The sequence below is a fragment of the Haliotis rufescens genome, unplaced genomic scaffold, assembly GCF_023055435.1.
Source record: "Haliotis rufescens isolate VD_foot unplaced genomic scaffold, xgHalRufe1.0.p SCAF_12, whole genome shotgun sequence".
In the NCBI taxonomy this organism is placed as follows: domain Eukaryota; kingdom Metazoa; phylum Mollusca; class Gastropoda; order Lepetellida; family Haliotidae; genus Haliotis; species Haliotis rufescens.
The window spans coordinates 4,040,001-4,064,755 of NW_025963802.1; the positions used below are offsets into that span (position 1 = coordinate 4,040,001).

The 24,755-nt window shown below is 40.6% G+C and overlaps 1 protein-coding gene across 2 annotated transcripts in view; it reads left to right on the top strand.

The window, feature by feature from the left end:
• The window catches only part of LOC124138071 (inositol polyphosphate-5-phosphatase A-like), a 156,286-nt gene that overhangs the window by 66,150 nt on the left and 65,381 nt on the right, over positions 1-24,755 (top strand). For both annotated transcript variants that reach the window (XM_046504589.2, XM_046504587.2), the window contains exon 4: positions 9,104-9,191. In XM_046504589.2, the coding sequence (XP_046360545.1) occupies positions 9,104-9,191 (88 nt within the window). The remainder of the gene's footprint in view (positions 1-9,103; positions 9,192-24,755) is intronic.

The window sequence follows — 24,755 nt, forward strand, 5'->3', positions numbered from 1 at the left end:
GACTCATCTGACGACTATTAGTCAAACACCGTCTGCAGATCGAGTCCTGTGGACTGACTCTGGATCACCCATTATTTATTACGAGCATGAACCTGCTCACGCCTCACCCACCTCCTTGACATTCAACCTTGACTCATTAGTCAGCTGTAAGTGACATCTTGTCAATATGAACAAGGCTGCCAGGGTTGGTTGTGATTATTGGTGGCCATGTTACAATTCAGTTTAACCATACAGCTTTAGTGTGTACTTTGTATGATATATCTCAATCTGGGCAGTGGGGTGGCCTAGTGGTTAAAGTGTTTGGTCATCACCTCTAAGTCCCGGGTTCGATTGCCAACATGGGTACAATGTGTGAAGCCCATTTTTGGTGTCCCTCCATGATATTGCTGGAATATTGCTGAAAGCGATGTAAAACCAGACTCACTCACTCTCTCTGTACGATATATCTCCATCTGCAGCTGGGCGGTGGGGTGTCCTAGTGGTTAAAGTGTTTGGTCCGTCACCCCTAAGTCCTGCGTTCGATTCCCCACATTGGTACAATGTATGAAGCCCATTTTTGGTGTCTCCCCATGATATTGCTGGAATATTGCTAAAAGCGATGTAAAACCAGACTCACTCACTCTCTCTGTACGATATATCTCCATCTGCAGCTGGCTCAGTGGGGTGGCCTAGTGGTTAAAGTGTTTGCTTGTCACCCTGAAGACCAGGACCCTGTTCCACAAAAAGATCTTAGCATTAAGATGATTGTAGCTCCCTACTTTAACATAGCCATAGCACTAAGATCGCTTTGTGGGACGGGGCCCTGGGTTTGATTCCCGGCCATGATATTGCTGGAATATTGCTAAAAGCAGCATAAACCATACTCACTCACCCCATGTGCAGCTATGTACCAGGTACTTTCCTTCTTGAGAGGGGCCATGGTTGGCCCAGTCGTCTAAGGAGCTGCAATTCACTGTGCAGAGTTGCGTCCCTTGGGCATGCCAGAAACCTATGAATCCGGGTTCGCCCCGATTATGTTTCTAGGTTTGTCAGCACCATAACTGTGCTCATGGGTTTCACTAACATGGTAAACGTCTAAGACCTGCAACACTTCAGGCTTTCCTCCCACATCAAGCTGACACGCCGTGATATAACTGGAATACTGTTCAAAGCGACGTTAAACCATCTCACTTCCTCCAGCCATAGAAACTAACACTTTTAGTCCACTTGTCTTTATAATGATAACATATAGCAAAACTCTTAAAAATGGCAAATTTCCACGAGTCCTCATGATACCTTAACCATTGGGCAGTTTGTCAATTTCTAACACTGTACTCTTGCTTGGGATATGTTTCTCGAATTTCTCACAAATAATTTCTATCAGTATTCTGCATCTTATAATTTTAAGTGCAACATATTAATTACTATGTTAGAAAAAGTTTCCTTAAAAATCAGAGCAAAACTGTTAAAAACATTAACATACTATATGTTACATACTGGAACATATACTGTGTTAATATGCTAATTACTAAGTCCACAAATATGATATAAAATAAATTCAAAATTTCAAGTGATTTATTTACACTCCTACTTAAAAAGCCTCACTTGATGTAAGCATTGTTTGATATGTGCATTCTTAAGTACCTTTCTGCACGACACCCTCGGCAAGTATGTATTCAATAGATTATTATAATACTTATCTCAAGTATGCGTTCAAAATAAAACAGCACTCTTGCAACATGCATGTCCTACTTTTGATAACATGAAGTGAACTTGTTAATTTTTTGAATTGTTGACTTGTCAGTGTTTGAAATAGACATCGACCTGTGGGCCCGAGGCCGGCAGATTTGTTCTCGGGCTGATAGTCTTAAATTTCAGCGGGCTGCAGTTAATTTAACTAATGATTTATTTAGCATTATTGAGGTGAGGTGAAATGGGGTTTAACGTCGCATCCAAGATTATTGCACTTAAATTGCGACGTGCATGTACGTGTGTGTGTGTGTGTGTGTGTGTGTGTGTGTGTGTGTGTGTGTGTTGTGTGTTGTGTGACTCCGAGTCGACCAGTCCTTGTTTCAGCCCCTTAATGCTGATCGCCAGACAGGGTAACAACAAGTACCATCTTTTAACGTCTTTTTACCATTATTGAAGTTATGTGATTAACATAATTTTCATATTTATTAACAGTATGATTAGACCTTTCAGATGGTGTATGACATGTAGTCGCAAAGACGTTTTACAAGCTGATAACTTCCTGATAAATGTAGGCTTCATCTATCACCACCGAGTCTCTTGGTACTCGGTGTGATAGCAGTAATAGCTTCTGGTTGACTGGTTGTGTTTTGTAATTTGTTGATTGTGTGTCATCGTACCCCGATAGATTGGGACATTGCTCATGATATCCTAACCTGATTGTCTGGTCCACGCTCCATTATTTACAGGCCACCTTGATATATGTCTGGACTATTGTTGTGTGTAGCATTAAACAGCAAACATGTAGCACATCCAACCCACAGGCTGTCAAAACCGTTGATTTTGATAAGCAGTTTGAGTGTGACCTTGAACCCGAATCAAAATGAAAGCACAAGCAGTGAATGTGTTTTCTGACAACCTTAAATTTTCATCTCATGATTTAGTTCTAATTGTTCATGGCAAAACTATACCTTGTTACACTATACATGGGGGTTGAGCAATTGCTGTATTTCTGAAAGAGCTGCCATGTTTCAGAGACTGTCTCTGACTCTTGTCTCAACACAGACATGATGGCCCAGAGCTTACTCGGTATAACAACTTTCATTTTATTATCTTACGTGGAGTCAATGTATGTTTCTTGAAAAGTTGCTTAAGGCCTTGCAGACGTTTGATGCAGTCAATGTTGTTATTCATGTTGTCCAGCTGATTCTAACTAGCGACTGGTCATTTATATGATGGTGGAGTATCGGTGAGATTGGTCTTTGGACTGTATCATATTTTGATGACTTCCTTTTTATTTAATTTTTTTTCATGACCTGCCCCCTCCCGATAATAAATGACCAGTCCCTGAATAATGTGTACATTTAAAAATGTTTTATTTGGAACAAAATTAACACTTTTTTCCATACCATCCCCCACCGTGAGACCCCCTCTTTTGCTGTCATTTTCATGACCCCACTTAAATCCCATCAACCCACCCAGCCCTATAATAAATGACCAGTCCCTTAGTTCATGGTTTTGTTACATACTGAAATAACAAGAAAATGTTGCAGCATTGCTGCTTGAACAATATTCTACACTAATGTACAAAGCTACAGGAGCTTAAATAACAATAACTTAAGCAAGAAAAGATACGATCTGGCAATTATATATTTTTGCGTTCTAATTGAATTCAAGTGATTATTATGCTAAGACAAAAAAGTAAAAAGTAAATATAAAATCAGAATTACAGAAATACTTTTAGTTGCTATGTCAGTTAAACCTAAAATTATTTGCAGAGTCAGCAGAATTTTTGTTTTAGTAACCCTTGCTTAGCCTGGACCTGTCCATCCCCTGATGTTAGAACCAGTTCTTAGATGATAGAAATACCTTTAATTATTATGTCAGTTACGCCTAAAATTATTTGCAGAGTCAGCAGAATATTTTGTTTTAGTAACCCTTGCTTAGCCTGGACCTGATATCAGAAACAGTTCTTAGATAACAGAAATACCTTTAATTATTATGTCAGTTACGCCTAAAATTATTTGCAGAGTCAGCAGAATATTTTGTTTTAGTAACCCTTGCTTAGCCTGGACCTGATATCAGAAACAGTTCTTAGATAACAGAAATACCTTTAATTATTATGTCAGTTACGCCTAAAATTATTTGCAGAGTCAGCAGAATATTTTGTTTTAGTAACCCTTGCTTAGCCTGGACCTGATATCAGAAACAGTTCTTAGATAACAGAAATACCTTTAATTATTATGTCAGTTACGCCTAAAATTATTTGCAGAGTCAGCAGAATATTTTGTTTTAGTAACCCTTGCTTAGCCTGGACCTGATATCAGAAACAGTTCTTAGATAACAGAAATACCTTTAATTATTATGTCAGTTACGCCTAAAATTATTTGCAGAGTCTTGCCTTGCTTAGTCTGGACTTGTCTATCCCCTGGTGTCAGAAACAGTTCTTGTGTTAGATCTTCCTGGATGGCCCTGACAGGTCAGCACTATAACTCATGTGACCTCACGACACATCGTATATAGCTGCTTTTTGAAGTAGGTACGACTTCAAAAGTAAATATAGAAATCAATCATACAATCCTACAGCAAATAGTAATTAAGGTATTTATCCCACGGGCAATGAGAAAATTATTGACATTTATTACGTTTCATTAATCTCAGACACCAAAGATGAGACTACATGATCTGTAGTCAGGGGCACACAGATCGTGCTTGAGCTCAATGAATGTTGACTTTCCAAGTTTAGCATAATCCACGTCTAACTGATGGACATATATCTTGTGTAATGCTTTTGAATTAATGGAATAGTTCTTAGTTGACGTGGCCCCTCTACTAAGCAGGGCCACAGGTGGCCCAGTTGTCTGAGGCACCACAATTCGCTGTGCAGAGTTGTGTCCCTTGGGTAGGCCAGTAATGTATGATTGTGGGTTCAAATCTCGGTTAGCCCCGATTATGTTTCCAGGTTTGTCAGTGCCATACCCAAGGGACTCTAACATGCTACTATTTGTGTGTCAGAGTTGCATCCCTTTGTCGTGTCAGAATCTGCTGGTGGTAGGTTCAGTATCCAGTATCATGATGCTTGGATGAGAGCACCATGCCAGTGCTCTTGGGTTTCACCTGATACATTGTTTGAGGTTAACCTGAGTCTGCTAGCCTGAGACTAGTAATATGCAGGAGCGACTGGTGACATTTCCTTGTAAAGTACCACCTTTACCATCATATAGATGGCAACTCTGTCGCAGGCTACCACTTTTACCACCTTTTATAGATGGCAACTCCGTGGCAGGACTAGTGACATTTCCTTGTGGACTACCACTTTTACTATTAGGTAGATGGCAACTCTGTAGCAGGACTAGTGACATTTCCTTGTGGACTACCACTTGTACTGTTAGGTAGATGGCAACTCTGTAGCAGGACTAGTGTTATACCCTTGTGGACTACCACTTATACCATTAGATAGATTGCAACTCTGTAGCAGGACTAGTGACATTTCCTTGTGGACTACCACTTGTACTATTAGGTAGATGGCAACTCTGTAGCAGGACTAGTGTTATACCCTTGTGGACTACCACTTATACCATTAGATAGATTGCAACTCTGTAGCAGGACTAGTGACATTTCCTTGTGGACTACCACTTTCACCATTAGGTAGATGGCAACTCTGTAGCAGGACTAGTGACATTTCCGTGTGGACTACCACTTGTACTGTTAGGTAGATGGCACCTCTGTAGCAGGACTAGTGACATTTCCTTGTGGATTACCACTTTTACTATTAGGTAGATTGCAACTCCGTGGCAAGACTAGTGACATTTCCTTGTGGACTACCACTTTTACTGTTAGGTAGATGGCCACTCTGTAGCAGGACTAGTGTCATTCCTTGTGGACTACCACTTTTACTGTTAGATAGATTGCAACTATGTAGCAGGACTAGTGTTATACCCTTGTGGACTACCACTTATACCATTAGATAGATTGCAACTCTGTAGCAGGACTAGTGACATTTCCGTGTGGACTACCACTTTCACCATTAGGTAGATGGCAACTCTGTAGCAGGACTAGTGACATTTCCTTGTGGACTACCACTTTTACTGTTAGGTAGATGGCACCTCTGTAGCAGGACTAGTAACATTTCCTTGTGGATTACCACTTTTACTATTAGGTAGATGGCAACTCTGGCAGGACTAGTGACATTTCCTTGTGGACTACCACTTTTACTGTTAGGTAGATGGCACCTCTGTAGCAGGACTAGTGACATTTCCTTGTGGACTACCACTTTTACTATGAGGTAGATGGCAACTCTGGCAGGACTAGTGACATTTCCTTGTGGATTACCACTTGTACTGTTAGGTAGATGGCAACTCTGTAGCAGACTAGTGACATTTCTTTGTGGACTACCACTTTTACTGTTAGGTAGATGGCAACTCTGTAGCAGACTAGTGACATTTCCTTGTGGACTACCACTTTTACTGTTAGGTAGATGGCACCTCTGTAGCAGGACTAGTAACATTTCCTTGTGGATTACCACTTTTACTATTAGGTAGATGGCAACTCTGGCAGGACTAGTGACATTTCCTTGTGGACTACCACTTTAACTGTTAGGTAGATGGCCACTCTGTAGCAGGACTAGTGACATTTCCTTGTGGACTACCACTTATACTATTAGATAGATTGCACCTCTGTAGCAGGACTAGTGACATTTCCTTGTGGATTACCACTTTTACTATTAGGTAGATGGCAACTCTGGCAGGACTAGTGACATTTCCTTGTGGACTACCACTTGTACTGTTAGGTAGATGGCAACTCTGTAGCAGACTAGTGACATTTCCTTGTGGACTACCACTTTTACTGTTAGGTAGATGGCCACTCTGTAGCAGGATTAGTGACATTTCCTAGTGGACTACCACTTTTACCATTAGGTAGATGGCCACTCTGTAGCAGGACTTGTGACATTTAATAGTGGACTACCACTTTTGCCATTAGGCAGATAGCAACTTTGCAGCAGATTACGTTTGTGGACTATAAGTGCTAAAAAAGAAAATTCTCTTACTCTAAACTTAGTAAACATCTACAGTCTACGTCATTTTAAGCTTTACTTTATGCTGAGCTAATGTGAGTGATACAGCTGAAATCTTGTTGCAAGCAGTGTTAAGTCAAATTCACATGCAGTGAGACACATTTGTGATCCAAAACCCTGGCTTCCACAGGAGATATCACTGGTCTAAGATCAGTCCTTGGAGATCACAGATCACAGACCACTGGGAGGTGATCAGTTGCCATGACGTCACAATAAAATGACATCAATAATCCCTCTGAACTCCTCTGTGGTTTAGTGGTAGAGCATCTGCCTACAGAGTGGGAGGTCAGGGGTTTGATCCCCAGCTGCATCATATGTTAAGATGTTAAGAGATGGTACTTGTTGTTACACTGCCTGGCACTCAACATTGAGGGGATAAAACAAGGACTGGTCAGTTTGGAGTCAGTGTACTGTGTCTGGGTGGGGTATTCATATTAAACTGTGGCATGGTATCTCAGTGGGCTAGCACTGTAAAATCGGCATTAGTACTTTTTACACTTAAGGCACTTTCTATTTCTGTTTACAGACTGAAAAAGTTGGAAAAATGAAGTTGGATAATAAATAGAATATTGCCTTTATATCTTTTGATATCAAATATATAAACACGAGTCGATAATTTTTTTAATTCCTTGCCAGGCCTTGAGATTATTTAACATACTTGATATCAAAAGATTGGACAGATTTTCTGTTAGCCCCACTCAACTGCTCAGTAGTATTAGCTGCAGACATGTATATATATGTGAACAGTTGAATGACAGTCCTGTCGTTTGTTTAGTCAACCAGTCTGTATCCACTCCTTATGTCGTGATAGAGGGAATGTTTGTAGATATCGTCTGTTGTATAAGCAAATACCAGCACGCCTTGATGTTTGAAATCGTGACGAAAAAAAGAAGAGATAACTGGATTTAGCACAAGCGAACATTCATTCTGATTTATAGTTTTAAATCATTTGAGATCATTCTCAGGGTTACTTAGTCACCAACTATTAATAAGCTGTTTGTTGGAAACAGCTGCATATGTGTGTGCTTAAACAGATTTATCTACCTCCATGATAATTTATTGAGGCAAAATAGGTGGGCAGATTTACCTGCAGAATTACCTCCCTCAGGAACTCAAACGACAATTTTCTCGGACAATTTGCCAAGATGCAGGAGGCCCAATAGAAAAGGTACATGTTGTCAGGGTTGGTAATAGGTTCATTTCCAAACAAACTGTTTTTACGGAAATAAAAAAAGATTCCCAGTACCCCAGTACCCCAATACCTTACCCCCTCATCTTGCCGAACATGTAGAGGTATGTGAAACCCTTCAATATTCTGTTTTTCTTGAGCCTTAGGGAGCAGTTCAAAAGTTCAATGTTGGATAAAAAAATATATTCCTTAAATTTTGAGACATACCCCCATCCACACCAAAAAACTTGATTGTTCAAATGTTGAAATTCTCCAAGATATTTTATGTATCAAGTGATGTCTACTTCATAATTATTTATAAAGCTGGTGGTGAGGCAAAGCTTTCGATAGCAGGCTTTTAGCTCACCTGACTGAAAGTGAAATGTGTTTGTGTCATGGCCAGATGAGACTGTCATGCTTCCTGCGTTAAATGGGGGCACAGGTGGCCCAGTTGTCTAAGGCAATGAAATTCGCTGTGCAGAGTTGCATCCCTTGGGCACACCAGGGATTATGGGTTCGAATTCCAGTTCGCCCCGATTATGTTTCTAGGTATGTCAGCACTATACCCGTGCTCGTGGGTTACACCGAAGTGGTAAACGTCTAAGACCTGCATCACTTCGGGCTTTCCTCCCACATTAAGCTGACACGCCATTAAACAACAAACAAACAAAATAATGCTAGTTTTGAGTTCTCAAGATTAATTTGAATAACAATGATGATGTTAGGTGACTATCTTTGTTGACATTTTGAAACTGTCCACTCAAGATACAGGTGAGCTTCAGTGCCGTGGCACCAGTTTTGTGCCATGATGGAAATGGCCCTTTCAAATTCAGGGTAAAAATGTGACAATTCGATTTGTTGTTTTTTGAGTTGAACTGTAATTCCCCTGAAAAAATATTTTGGCCTATGGACAACTTCCAGACCTGATGCTAACCTCTCCACACAAACACACCTAACAGTTGAACTCTTCTCTAAGTCTTTGCACTTTCATTGAGACCATTGGATGATGTGACAGGCAGCTGTATACTCCCCAAGGAGCTGAGAATGAAAATCGTGTGTACACTGATCTATTGAACAGGGTAATAATAATGTAGGGCCATAAGCTTTCATTTGAGTGGAGCTTTACATATTAAACATGGACCTGTTGTTGTTGTTGTTTTTGTTGTTGTAGCTATCTTATTTCTTTGATTCAGAACAATCTTAGCCTCGGAGGAGCTGGTGAGGTACGACCGAGCAAGGGTATTTCTAGATGAAGACTATACTGCTGCAGACAAATTCACGGTGAGTTGCACCAGCATGTTTCTGTATAGGGACATTCGTCTGAGTATGAAATATCTGTGCACTGCTGGTGGAAGGTGAATTACACTGAAATGGTTATTTTGCAAAATGTATATGAATTGGTTTGGTTTGGTTTGTTGTTTTACACCGCACTCAGCAATATTCCAAGTGTATGACGGCGGTCTGTAAATAATCAAGTCTGGACCAGACAATCCAGTGATTGACATCATGAACATCAATCCACACAATTGGGATTGATGACATGCATCAACCAAGTCAGCGAGCCTGACCACCAGATCCCGTTAGTCACCTTTTACGACAAGCATAGTCGCCTTTTACGGAAAGCATGGGTTGCTGAAGACCAATTCTACCCCTGATCTTCACGGGTTGCAAAATGTATAACAAAGATGGCTAAATGCAACTCATTATCCCATCACAATTTTCCTTAGAAATAATTCTTGTTGATATTCTTTACAATTGTTTGATAATTATTATCAGTTTTGTATAAGGGGGTCATGGGTGCTGTTGTATTTTAATACTATTGCTATTTATGTTTTAACATCAGGGCTAAGATGGGGACCACTTCACTATTATGCTTAATGTCAAACACTTACTCCTACATTTGTGCATTTTTTTATGTTTCCCCTTTGTACATTTTTTACATTTCGCATGAAAATCTGGGTTAGAATTGGTCTTCATCAACCCATGCTTGTCGCAAAGGTTGGTGAGACTCATGACTTGGTTGATGCATGTCATCATATTCCAATTGCATAGATCAATGCTCATGATGTCAATCACTGGATTGTCTAGTTCAGACCTGATTATTCACAGACTGCAGTCATATTTCTGAGTGAGGGGTTAAACAACAAACAAGCAAACATTGTTGTGTATTCAGTTCTCTTTACAATACAGTGATTTAGTTTTATTTATTATCCCGCGCCCAACAAAGTTGGTGGGGGATATAGAAAGGGGCTCCGTCTGTACGTCCGTCCGTCACGTTTCGTTTCCAGAGCATAACTCAGAAACTTTGCAGGTCTGTCAAGTACATGCTGAACTGGAATTTTTTTTTTTTTATGTTTCCATGGCAACAAGATGGACTTTGGTTCTGTGAGGGTAGGGTTTGTTTCCGAAGCATAACTCATAAACCGTTCAATATGTTTTCATCAAACTTTGCAGGTCTGTCAGGTACATGCTGAACTGGTGCCTTTTGCTATTTAGAAATTTTAGAAATTTTTATTTTTTACGTTTCCTTGGCAACAAGATGGACTTAGGTTCTGTGAGGGTAGGGTTCATTTCCGGAGCTTAACTCATAAACCGTTCTATATTTTTTCATGAAACTTTGCAGGTTTGTCAGGTACATGCTGAACTGGTGCCTTTTGCTATTAAGAAATTTTAGAAATTTGTATTTTTTTACGTTTCCATGGCAGCAAGATGGACTAAGGTTCCAAACTCTTTCTTTTTTTTACAATTTCGATGACAAGTTCCAACTCGGTTAAAAAAGGTTATGGTTTGTTTAGATTTAATTATGTCATAAATTCTGCACCACGGGCGGGGGATATAGCCACGTTAGTGGCAAACTCTTGTTTATAATGATATGAATAATTTCAAAGCTGTAAATTTTGACAGACTTTCTTTCTGAGTTTACTATGATTAAAAAAACTTGTGAGAATATATTGTATCCGCCAGCTAAGCCACTTGAACTGACACGGAATAGCCCTCGTATCGAGGTTCACTTGAACAGCCTCTCTTTTTATGATTCGTGTCATGCAATTTATAGACACTGACTCAGAGTTGACAAACGCTGTAAATTTGATTGTTTGTGTAACTAAAAAAAGCCATTTATTTCTTTGCACTTTGCAAAACAATAATCATACAGTGCAGTGGATAGGAATGCAGAAGATGGGATGGTGTGTCTAGTTGATGCAGAAGTGTTCTCTAACCCCCTGGATGCCATATAAGTCTTTTAACACTCATTTCCAAATTGAATAAAATTGAAATGTCATCAAGAAGATTCTCTGTTCTATAGTATCTGCAGTCATTTTACACAAAGCAAAATTACTGTAGATGACCCCTGAAAACAAGGTACATCCTAAATATCGTTTTTTTGTTCTACAGAATAACCATTCACATGTTAGTTTGTGTCAATTTTGAAGTCTAAATATCAAATATTTACTCTGAAAATTCAATTTAAAAAAATAGCACATTAGTGATCATGGGTGTCTGTAGTGTATCGACCGCCTCCGTGGTCTAATGGTAGAGCGTCCGCCCGAAGAGCGGAAGGTCCGGGGTTCGATCCCGAGCCGCGTCCTACCAAAAGACGTTAAAAGATGGTACTTGTTGTTACACTGTCTGGCGCTCGGCATTAAGGGGCTAAAACAAGGACTGGTCGGCTCGGAGTCAGTATACTGTGTCTGAGTGGTGTATTTATGTTTAACTGCGGCATGGTATCTCAGTGAGCTGGCACTATAAATCGGCATCAGTCCGGACTAGGACAAGCAGCCACACACACACACATACACGTGCATGCAAGTCGCTATATAAGTGCAATAATCTTGGACGCGACGTTAAACCCCATTTCACCTCACCTGTAGCGTATCAAATCACCAATGAAACATTGTCAATAACCCTGGATTTGTTTAGCATGTGTTAGAAACCAAAACAGCATAAGGGAACATTCCACCATACTGGAAAGTGTTTACAAAGTCACGTTTTTGTGTTATGAGACCCCCATGACATCACCACATTTCACACACAGCTGTGATACATTCAACCCTGAATCATGCATACATTTTAGCATCAAATGACAGATTGTCTTTGTCACCAACTCAAACAGTCTTGATGAAATCAAGCAAAATATATCATGTGTGAAATTGAATGCTCTACTCTGAAAAACATACTTGTTTGAAAAGGGAAACAAATCAAAATCAGATTTTATGGATGTAGCAATTTTTAATATTTTGACAGATCCATTTACAGTTTCTTTGATATTTTTTTGTTTACTTTATGTCTATAAAAACTTGAAAAATAAACCGAACATGATCTACCCAATCTCAAGGGCGAGCGTAATACAATTTGTGTAAAATAAAAAAAATGGGGCTATCGGGTAGCTTAGTGGTAAAAGTGTTCGCTCGTCACGCTAAAGACCCAGGTTCGATTCCCAACATGGGTACAGTGTGTGAAGCCCATTTCTGGTGTCTCCCTTCCATGATATCGCTGGAATATTGCTAAAAGTGGTGTAAAACCAAACTCACTCACTCACCATATTAAAATTGGCATTCTTTTCATATTTTATTCTCAAAATATATGAATGATACTGAGACAACAGGAAGAGAAATAACCCATTCTGAAGAAATGGACGCACATCCGATATTAAAAATATATTTGTTTCTTCAGGTCTTTGTTTTGAGTATTGGATTTATATAATATTGTTGTCTAACAGGTGTGTGTCTTGTGAAATTAAATTACTAAAGTCATTTCTATCATTTCAGAGACTTTGTTTTCTTGTTAAAAGCAATGATTTTTTTGTGCGTTTTACAAATCCATTAGATGAGATATACGGTAATTAATAAAACAATGTTGTCTTTTTCTGATGTCACCGAGGACATAAAACAAGCCATGATGTCAAACGAAAGGTGTCAAATGTTCAGTAAGACATTACATTTGATGATCAGGCTGGTACTCCATAAATAACCAGGAGTAAATGAGTCAAATTCCACTTAAACAATCCAGTGTTCGATTACTAACACTGGTCTGCTGGTCCGAGTCAAGTATATTTCCTTAAGGATTGGTAAATTTAAATAAATGCTGATCCGGTGGTCTAGTGTTACTTTAGGGATGTTCAAAGTAAGCTTAAGTTTATATGACTTTTGAAATCAGTGATAGATCAACACTAAACTCAAAGCAACACCAGCCTAAATGACCCTGCGTGGTACAGTGGCTACCTTCTTGATGGGTTCTTACTTAAAATACATACGCTCACTTGGTGTATAAACGTGATATATTATCTGCCTTTTAAAATCATTTTTGGTCAGCACCATTGTATCTTGTGGAGATCCAACAGGACCAGGTTTTTTTTTTGTGTACCTGGTCCCTTGGAGAAACTTTGGTCAGTGTCAAACACAGGTGATCTAGGAATCTAGGAACTTCATTGTTAGATAGGGCCATCCATTTCACTAGTACTTCTTTTTGATGAAGAATGATATCAAAATATAATTTTTGATGAGTTATGATGATGTACCTAAAGGTAAATGGTTTCAATATCAATATTTGTGTTGAAATGTACTTGCAGGAAAGTAACTGTGCTTCAGAAGAGGGATGGTGTAACAAATCAATTAACAGTGACAATATCGGGTATGACCACCATGCTAGCCATGGTTAAGCCATTTGACCATCCATAATTAAGTCTCTAACGTCACGGTTAATGCTTGCCATTTTAACTAGCCAGAAGTCTCTAACACCATGGTTAGTGTTAACCATTTTAACCAACCAGAAGTATCCAGTGCCATGGTTAATGCTTGCCATTTTAACCAGCCAGAAGTCTCTAGCACCAGGGTTTATGTTAGCCATTTTAACCAGCCAGAAGTCTCTAGCGCGATGGTTAATGCTTGCCATTTTAACCAACCAGAAGACTTTAGCGCCATGGTTAATGCTTGCCATTTTAACCAACCAGAAGACTTTAGCGCCATGGTTAATGCTTGCCATTTTAACCAACCAGAAGATTTTAGCGCCATGGTTAATGCTAGCCATTTTAACCAACCAGAAGTCTCTAGCGCCATGGTTAATGTTAGCCATTTTAACCAACCAGAAGATTTTAGCGCCATGGTTAATGCTTGCCATTTTAACCAACCAGAAGATTTTAGCGCCATGGTTAATGCTAGCCATTTTTACAAACCAGAAGTCTCTAGCTCCATGGTTAATGTTAGCCATTTTAACCAACCAAAAATCTCTGTAAACTTTTGCAAGTTGTGCTTGAAATAGATTTTATCTTGCTAAGCAAATAATCTTCGATGTGGAAAGGTTAAAGAAAATATCATTAGATTTGTAGGAGTTGGAGGTTTAATTTGAAAGGTCTTTCTTGTCTAACGTTTCCTGAATAATTAAGCAGGACTAGTTCTAAAGTGATTAAAATTCTTTAGCTGTAGGGCATGGGTGCAGCTCGAGAAGCGCCATTGTGCTTCTCAGTACACCTTCTTCCCATTCTTTGACAGTTATTTACAGTAGGATGATCAAATTGTCCCCATTTTCACTAGCGAGGAATCTGACCACTTGAGTTAGAAGCTCATTAAGCCAACTGACAGAAATTTAGAAATTGTGAAAAAGGTTTAGAAAATTGAATTCCCTCGCTGCTTGAGGATCAATACAAGAATGAGGGAGATTGTGTTTTGGTGCCCTGCTCTTGGAGCAGCTATGTGATTGTTGGGATCAGAGTTACCTTGGTGAATGTTCAGTACAGTGGATTGTTAGGAGGTAGCTGTCTTTTTTTCTATGTTTGCACTAGTGTCTACAACAGTGATTATCTGGCACCTTGGTTTAATGGTATATGTATATGCCCAGTCCTGTTGACTCAGGGTCTGAGAGGGTAATGTGTACAAAAACATGGACATCAGTCATGATTTTGAAAGGCATGGTAAACTGTGGCTTATGAAAGCAACCAGAGATAGAAACTAACAGTTTTAGTCATCTAGTCCTTATGATAACATATAGCAAAACCCTGAAATAGGACAAGGGGGCACGGGTGGCCCAGTTGTCTAAAGCGCCTTGATTCGCTGTGCAGAGTTGCATCCCTTGGACACGCCAGAAACCTATGATCGTATGTTCGAATCCTGGTTCGCCCCGATTATGTTTCTAGGTTTGTCAGCACCATACCCATGCTAGTGGGTTTCACCGAAGTGGTAAACGTCTGATACCTGCGTCTCTTCCGGCTTTCCTCCCACATTAAGCTGACACGCCGTGATATAACTGGAATACTGTTAAAAGCGTTGTTAAACCCAACTCACTCACTCACTTAAATAGGACAAATTTCTAATAGTCATCATGATACCTTAACTATTGGGCAGTTGTCAATGACTATAATACTAGTGCAAATTTCTAACGCTGAGCAATACACTGAAAATCACTTTTAGAACTTCTTCTTTTTATGTTCTACGTTTGCAATTATTTAAATGAGCAATAATGCCAGTTTTCACTGACAGGAAATTACAACTAAATTAGCCAGTTAGTCCTTGTTTTTGTGACTGACTTTAGCTTTTTCAGTTTGTTGTACCACAATTTTTTTAAATATTTTATATGTGTGAGTTACAAAAATAGCAGGCTGTCATGCTTTGGGCTAACAGATGCAGGGATCAACATAGCCACTAGTGAGTGAGTGATTTGGATTTAACGCTGCTTTAAACAGTGTTCCAGTTATATCAGCTTGTGTCTGCTTAATGGAAAGCCCAAAGTGATGCAGGTATCCGACGTTTACCACTTTGGTGAAACCCATGAGCACAGGTATGGTGCTTTAACCTTAATAAGTAACATAATCGGGATTCAAACTATTCATAGATTTCTGGTTTTCCCAAGGATGCAACTCTGCACACCGATTTGCAGCGCCTTAGACGTCTGGGCCACACATACTCCTGCCTGCCACTAGTAGGGAGTCGATCATGGTTATAGGGACTAGTTGGTTTCTCAAATATATGAATGATCGTCACATGATATACCAATAGAATTGTGGACAATGTGATTCAACTCCTGGTGTATGCCCCTGCTGATTGCTGTCATGGTTGCAGGTGCAGTTTTGTCATGTCCATGACTTCTGTTACATGCTAAGTTGGTGAGGTGATATGGGGTTGCGTTGTTATACAGCAATGTACATGCATGTGTGTGTGGAAGCTTGTACTAGTCCGGATATATAGCCCACTGACATACATGCTGCAGTTTACCGTATAGTGCACACTTTCTATATAGTCATACCAAGGTTCCGTCCGTCCGTCCGAACACTTTGTCAGCGCGATTTCTCATAAACTATTCAGTGGATTCATCTTAAACTTAGTACATATAATCTGTGTCATATGGAGGGGTGCAGTCAAAAGAATTTTTTTTTTTTTTTTCCATTTTTTTATGGATTTTTCAAACCCTAACCCTATCCATTATTTAATTTGAAACTACTGACACACTTGGCGGGTCGGGGGTATTAGTGAGCCACGCTCACTTTTGCCCTTGGTTTTTTTTTCAGAAAATGAAGCAGCGCAAAATGGGGTGTGCATTATACACGCCACCATAAGATTTCAAGTATTTTCCCCCGGGTAAACAATACATCCAGCATGTACACCGGAAATCAAGTGTCAACAAACGGAATTAACTACCGATACATTCGTCTGTACTATTTTCATATTTCAGATATGTTGTAATTGCATGAACATTATTACATGAATACTTCACTCAGACACAGTATGCTGACTCTGAGCCAACCACTCCTTGTATTAGCCCCTTAATGCTGATCGCCAAGCAGGGTAAGAACAAGTACCATCTCTAGCATCTTTTGATGTGATACATCTCGGAGATCAAAGCACTGACTTTCTGGTCTCTGGGCAGGCGCTGTATCCACTGGACCAGGGAGACAGCCAGGGAGACAGTCATATGTTAAGTAAATTGGCAGGGTGCTCCGTGCATTGGTATCGTGTTAACTGATGCCAAGTAATTGGCGTATTATGTAGCCACTCTTTGAATATATTCCAAACATGTCCCAAGAGATCTCTAATTTGGTCAGTGAATATGTCAATTAAGAAGGTGTTGATAACAAGATGGCCTCTATGCCAATGTATTGGTCAGATACTATCTTCCTAACAACTAGCAATCTAACCAGTTCAGTTTGCGATAGCACACAGCTGTCCAACAGTAGGTCTCCCATAAACACTGTCTGCATATGCTATAAATATAACTATTGCCTTACCCAGCTCATGTCTTCAGTAATTACCAGTTGCGACCCAAATAGTAGGAATTAGGTGGAGGCTAACTATAGCAGCTAGAGGTGTGAGGATTCCTTGTTGGTATCTGCAGGCCTGGAGCTTGCTCTAGGTAACGTAGTTGTCTCAGGTGCGCTGCAGCTCAAGTGCAGTTTTCTATTTTTGAATAAAGCTAATGCACAAATCGTGTTGCTTCAACCCATTAACCAAGTGACATTAACCAAGTGAATGGGTTAAAAGAGGTCAGAGCAGTGCAAACTGCTTTTTTAATGTTAATCAGAAGAGTTGGGTTCTGTTCCGTTTGGGAATACATTTGTTGTCATAAAATTAACTCACTCACCCTCACTCACCCTCACACCTCACTCACCCTCACACCTCACTCAACCTCACTCACCCTCACTCACCGTCATTCACCCTCACTTACGCTGTCACAAGCTCAGATAATAACTCGATCACTCACATGATCCCTCACTCCCAAAATTAGTGGATAATTGATCACTCACTCGATAACTCATTCAATCACAAGCTCAGCGCATAACTTGGTCAATCACATGATCACTCACCCACAAACTCAGTAGATCACTCACTCACCCATTCACCCTCCCACTCACTCACCCACTCTCTCACTCATCCAACTATTTTTCACTCACTCACTCACTCACTCAACCACTCAACCACTCACTCAACCACTCAACCACTCACTCACTCACTCACTCACTCAACCACTCAACCACCCACCCAACCAACCAACCAACCAAACAACCAACCAACCAACAACTCATCAGCATTTGCACAATGCACAACGGCCTCTTAGTGCACCTATATATATCCCTGAAAACTGTTTCAAATTAAATAATGATGCATGTTTGGGCTGGTAGAATCAGATTTGTCTAGTGCATGTATGAGTGGGGCCATTCATCAATGTACACAGTATGAGGGACCTCTAACAGGCACAGCAACTGATCAAGAACTGCTAATTTACACACATAAACCTGTGTCTTCTCATTTCTAGATTTCTTCATCATTAAGGTAATTTTTAATGAGGCAGGTATGTTATAATTTGAGCTCCTGGCTACCTACAGTTGCCAATCAGCAGCCTACCTGTACGTCATTATTGTTAACGAGTAGCTCAAGTATGCCGTCAGTATCTCATTGCTCCATAGCCTCCTGCTGACAGGACCGGGACCAGGAAAGGCTTGAGAGACAACTCAACCAAATCCTGTGCATTGGTACCTGCCAGGTACTTCTTTGTTGTTGTAGTGTTCTAATTAAATCAAATCCATTTGGAAAGGCGCCAATGTAGGTCTTATGTTGGCGTCAAGGGGAATGTCAGGTGTGCTTTGTAGTGGCAGGTACGGGACAACATTCTTCATTTGTTCCCGTGTGTTAAGGTGTCAAGCTTACCACTACTCTTGTAGTATGTGGACTTTGCTTAAAAGCTTTAATCAGGATAGTTGTCTTTTATTAGAAATTCATTATTACTGAATTCGTGAGGTTAAGTAGACCAGTCTCTAAGTAATCTTTATAAGCACCCCTTATCAATAAGCACCGTGCCCAACTGCTAGACCAGTCTCTGTGTATCTTTATAACCACCCCTTATCAATAAGCATCGTGCCCAACTTCTGGTCCATTCTCGATGTAATCTTTTTAGCACCAGGAAATTTATCTGAATGTAACGCTGTGTAAATTTTACAGAAAACAGATCAGTTCTGACGATCGACATGATTGCCTTAAGTAACTATAAACTTAAGTAACTATGCTACTATAATATGTTACTGTAGTTAATCTATCATGGCAATTTTTGCAGTTTCTTCCCCATTTGTCGGGGTCACAGGTGGCTCAGTCGTCTAAGGTGCCGCGATTCGCTGTGCAGAGTTGGGGCCCTTGGGCACGCCAGAAACCTATGATTGTGGGTTCGAATCCCGGTTCGCCCCAATTATGTTTCTTGGTTTGTCAGCACCATACCCGTGCTCGTGGGTTTCACTGAAGTGAGAGACGTCTGAGACCTGCATCACATCGGGCTTTCCTCCCACATTAAGCTGACACGCCGTGATATAACTGGAATACTGTTAAAAGCGGTGTTAAACCCAACTCACTCACTCACTCACTCCCCATTTGTCAGAACCCTCTTTCAAACTGTTGCCCATTTCTGAAATGATTAGTCACAGTTGCAATTATGAGTGTGTCATTAGACATATCAAGAGGTGATTGAAAGTTTGGGTGGCGAAGGATTTACACCACTATAAAAATGGATTTACGCAAGTAAATTACATTTAACAACGATACTTGTAGCAAGAACCTGTCAATCAAATGTAGATACATCATTGTTAAACCTCAGTTTGAGTTCATGAAGGATCGTGATGGATATATTTACTATTTTGTATCACAGGAATTCAAAGCTGTATACAGATATTAATTTTAAAATTTGACCCATGTATCCTTCAAGGCACAAGATGAATCTTGGTCAGTGAAATTGTGAATTTTGTGATAAAAATCATTATGAATTACCATTTCATTTATATTGCCTGCCATTTTTTCACTAAAAACTAAGCCGGAAATAGCAATCAGCAGAACACACATTTTATCCCAAAGTACCAAAAGTACCCAATAAAATAGGTCAAAAGACTTTTAATTAAGGCAATGATCGGAAGAAATCATGTTTCAACCTGTTATTGCAGTTGCAGATATGTTTTCTGATATCTTGTTTTTTAGTTGTTGATTTTGCTATGTGTTCAAACTACCTTGCTTTTTTACTGTTGTTTTACGTGTAGAACAGTTTGAATAGTCACCTGTTGAGATCAACCAATCAGCGATCACAGCATGAAGGTGTCCCCTGTGTCTGAAGTGAAACAAATGAAGGAATTGTATGGCATTTCTCTTTAGAAGGTACATATTATTATCTCCCATCCCAAAGTGGAAGGAGGATACTAAATAATGGGTGCTGTCCGGCCGGCCGTCACATTTCGTTTCCAGAGCAGAATTAAAAAAACATGAGAGATATCTTAACCAAACTTGGCACATAGATAGGTCTAGTGGTGAACTTGTGCCTTTTGATAGTTTAGGATTTTGCAAAAAATATTTTTCGAGTTTCCATGGCAATGACTTTGACTGAAAATGTCTGTCGTGCCCCTTTCTGGAGCAGATCTTGAAAAACGTACAATATCTCTTTCTCCAAGCTTGGCTTATAGATAGGTCTTGTGGTAAACTGGTGCCTTTTGATAGTTTGGGATTTTTGACTTGCGGAGCAGATCTTGAAAACAATGCAATATTTCTTGCCTTGCAGACAACCGGACATGTCATATTGGTGGAGGATATGAGTATTTCATGCTTGTTTTTTTCTATTGTAACTTTAACTGCTGTGTATTACAGCAATGCTTTTGAATAGTTCACCTATGATTATGAGCAGGCACAATGACACCCAGAAACCTAAAATATTTTGTTCTTGGCTTTACACGCTGATGTGTATCGAGAAACTGTAGTGTACACATGCACATGATTTGTGAGTGAGTATGTTTTTTCGCTTTTTTAGCAATATTCCAGCAATATCACGGCGGGGAACACCAGAAATGGGTTTCACACATTGCACCTATGTGGAGAATCAAATCCAGGTCTTCCGCATGACGAGCAAACGCTTTAACCGCTAGGCTACCCGACCGCCCCCACATGTTTTGTGATAACTCTGCCTCTAAGACATGATATTGGAGGCTCCACCCCTTGATACAGAATTGGGGGTTGCTGTACAGCTGACATCCTTCTACAAGTGTGAGTTGTGGTACTTGTCGTAATGGCACCTCAAGTGGATTCGATAATATGTATGCAGCATCAAGTGGCAAAAGATATCACGGAACACTGCTGTTGATGAAGACACCTTGTCATCGACTCAAGATCTGATTCCATGCTCTCCCTACTTGAGGTTAAGTGCACGATTATTTGGTTAGTGGCAATTTGTCGGTTCCATTATTGATTCATCTTTTGTGTCTTTTATCAAGTCAACTTGAGATTCATTGAGGGTAATTTGATATTGAGTGCTTCAAGCCACAGCTCCATCAGATGGTTTCACGTAGCTACTCACAGATATGGTACTATCTCAATAGCCCTCACAGATGAGGATGCAATGCAAGGCCTCAAAGCTGAGGTGCCTGATGCAAGGCCTTACAGATGAGATGTCTGATGCAAGCCCTCACAGATGTGTCAGATGCAAGCCCTCACAGATGTGTCAGATGCAAGCCCTCACAGAAGGGGTGTCTGATGCAAGGCTTCACAGATGAGATGTCTGATGCAAGGCCTCACAGATGTGTCAGATGCAAGCCCCCACAGAAGGGGTGTCTGATGCAAGGCTTCACAGATGAGGTGTCTGATGCAAGGCTTCACAGATGAGGTGTCAGATGCAAGGCCTCACAGATGAAGTGTCAGATGCAAGGCCTCACAGATGAGATGTCTGATGCAAGCTCTCACAGATGTGTCAGATGCAAGCCCTCACAGAAGGGGTGTCAGATGCAAGGCCTCAGAGATGAGATGTCTGATGCAAGCCCTCACAGATGAGGTGTTTGATGCAAGGCTTCACAGAAGAGGTGTCTGATGCAAGCCCTCACAGATGAGGTGTCAGATGCAAGGCCTCACAGATGAGGTGTCTGATGCAAGGCCTCACAGATGAGGTGTCTGATGCAAGGCTTCACAGATGAGGTGTCTGATGCAAGCCCTCACAGTTGAGATGTCTGATGCAAGGCCTCACAGATGAGGTGTCTGATGCAAGGCCTCACAGAAGAGGTGTCTGATGCAAGGTTTCACAGATGAGGTGTCTGATGCAAGGCCTCACAGATGAGGTGTCAGATGCAAGACCTCACAGATGAAGTGTCAGATGCAAGGCCTCACAGATGAGATGTCTGATGCAAGGCCTCACAGATGAGATGTCTGATGCAAGCCCTCACAGATGTGTCAGATGCAAGCCCTCACAGAAGGGGTGTCAGATGCAAAGCCTCAGAGATGAGATGTCTGATGCAAGGCCTCACAGATGAGGTGTTTAATGCAAGGCTTCACAGAAGAGGTGTCTGATGCAAGCCCTCACAGATGAGGTGTCAGATGCAAGGCCTCACAGATGAGGTGTCAGATGCAAGGCCTCACAGATGAGATGTCTGATGCAAGGCCTCACGGATGAGGTGTCAGATGCAAGGCCTCACAGATAAGGTGTCAGATGCAAGGCCTCACAGATGAGATGTCTGATGCAAGGCCTCACAGATGAGGTGTTTAATGCAAGGCTTCACAGAAGAGGTGTCTGATGCAAGGCCTCACAGATGAGGTGTCAGATGCAAGGCCTCACAGATGAGGTGTCAGATGCAAGGCCTCACAGATGAGATGTCTGATGCAAGGCCTCACGGATGAGGTGTCAGATGCAAGGCCTCACAGATAAGGTGTCAGATGCAAGGCCTCACAGATGAGGTGTCAGATGCAAGGCCTCACAGATGAGGTGTCTGATGCAAGGCCTCACAGATGAAGTGTCAGATGCAAGGCCTCACAGATGTAGTGTCTGATGCAAGGCCTCACAGATAAGGTGTCAGATGCAAGGCCTCACAGATGAGGTGTCAGATGCAAGGCCTCACAGATGAAGTGTCAGATGCAAGGCCTCACACATGAGATGTCTGATGCAAGGCCTCACAGATAAGGTGTCAGATGCAAGGCCTCACAGATGAGGTGTCAGATGCAAGGCCTCACAGATGAGGTGTCTGATGCAAGGCCTCACAGATGAAGTGTCAGATGCAAGCCCTCACCGATGAGGTGTCTGATGCAAGGCCTCACAGATGAGGTGTCAGATGCAAGGCCTCACAGATGAGGTGTCTGCAAGCCCTCACAGATGAAATGTCTGATGCAAGGCCTCACAGATGAGATGTCTGATGCAAGCCCTCACAGATAAGATGTCTGATGCTAGGCTTCACAGATGAGATGTCTGATGCAAGGCCTCACAGATGAGATGTCTGATGCAAGGCCTCACAGATGAAGAGTCAGATGCAAGGCCTCACAGATGAGATGTCTGAGGCAAGTGTCAGCTATTGCAGACTGAAGTGATAATTTAATGTGGCAGTTTTCATGGATTAAACATTACTAGACAAGGAAGAGCCTGTGTTAGTTATGTTGGTGTGTCATAACAGGTGACTAAATTGATCCGTTAGTTGGGCTGAGTGACTTGGATCATTGTTCACAATATCAATCACTGGATTGTCTGATCCAGACTCAAATATTTACAGACTGCTGTCATGTAGCTGGAATATTGCTGAGTGCGGAGTTTAACAACAAACACACTGCTCAGAATGTTTTGGACATGTAGATTGCGATATGGACATAAATTGATTATTTACACAGGGTCTACCTCAGAACAATTAGTGATCTAATCAACAATCACATATATATAAATATATCAGGTTTTGGGTGGTGCGGTTAGAGAAGCCCATGTTCATTTCTGGTAATAATGTCCATATGTTGGCATGATTTAATACTGCTTCTATATGATGTAATGATGGAACCACGTTCTGTATGTTGATTAAACTATATTTTGTATGTTGCTTGAAAGGACAACTTTCTGTTTGTGGTTTAATGGAACTACTTTAATAGAACTACATTCTGTATTTTGGCTTTATGGAACTTATCCTTCTGTATGTTAGTGTGATGTAACTACTTTCTGTATGTTGGCTTTATGGAACTTATCCTTCTGTATGTTAGTGTGATGTATAACTACTTTCTGTATGGTATTGGAACTACTTTCTGTATGTTGGCTTAATGGAACTTATCCCTGTATGTCGGCTTAATGGAACTTATCCTTCTGTATGTTAGTGTGATGTAACTACTTTCTGTATGGTATTAGAACCACTTTCTGTATGTTGGCTTAAGGGAACTACTTTCTGTATGGTATTGGAACTACTTTCTGTATGTCGGCTTAATGGAACTTATCCCTGTATGTTGGCTTAATGGAACTTATCCTTCTGTATGTTAGTGTGATGTAACTACTTTCTGTATCGTATTTGAACCACTTTCTGTATGTTGGCTTAAGGGAACTACTTTCTGTATGGTATTGGAACTACTTTCTGTATGTTGGCTGAATTTTAACTTATCCTCATGTATGTTAGTGTGATGGAACTTATAGTAACTTTCTGTATGGTATTTGAACTACGTATGTATGTTGGCTTTATAGTAGTTAACTTTCTGCATGTTATTGTGATGGAACTACTTTCTGTAGCCCCGGTATTGGAACTATTTTCCGTGTGTTGGCTTCATACAACTACTTTCTGTATGTCCTGTGTAGCATCAACACTGTTGAATTGAACAGATGAGTCTGCACTAAACATACACTGATAAATATCACTGCATGCCATCCCAGTCACTCCTTGCTGTCAGGCCACCAAAGGATAAAAATTATTTCTCAGTTTGGTAGATTAATTTGCCTTGAGATTCTAAGCTAAAAAATCTATAAGGTAAATTGGAAGTAGTTGATTCCCACTGAATTGAAAACTGCCAGGTTGCCTTGCACGCCCTGGAAATATATTAAACCCAGAGTAATTGTTTCTCAGCCATCTTCCCACTTTATTTAGGCACATGGCAAAGGAGTCTTCATCAGACTGGGAACGCAAGCTTC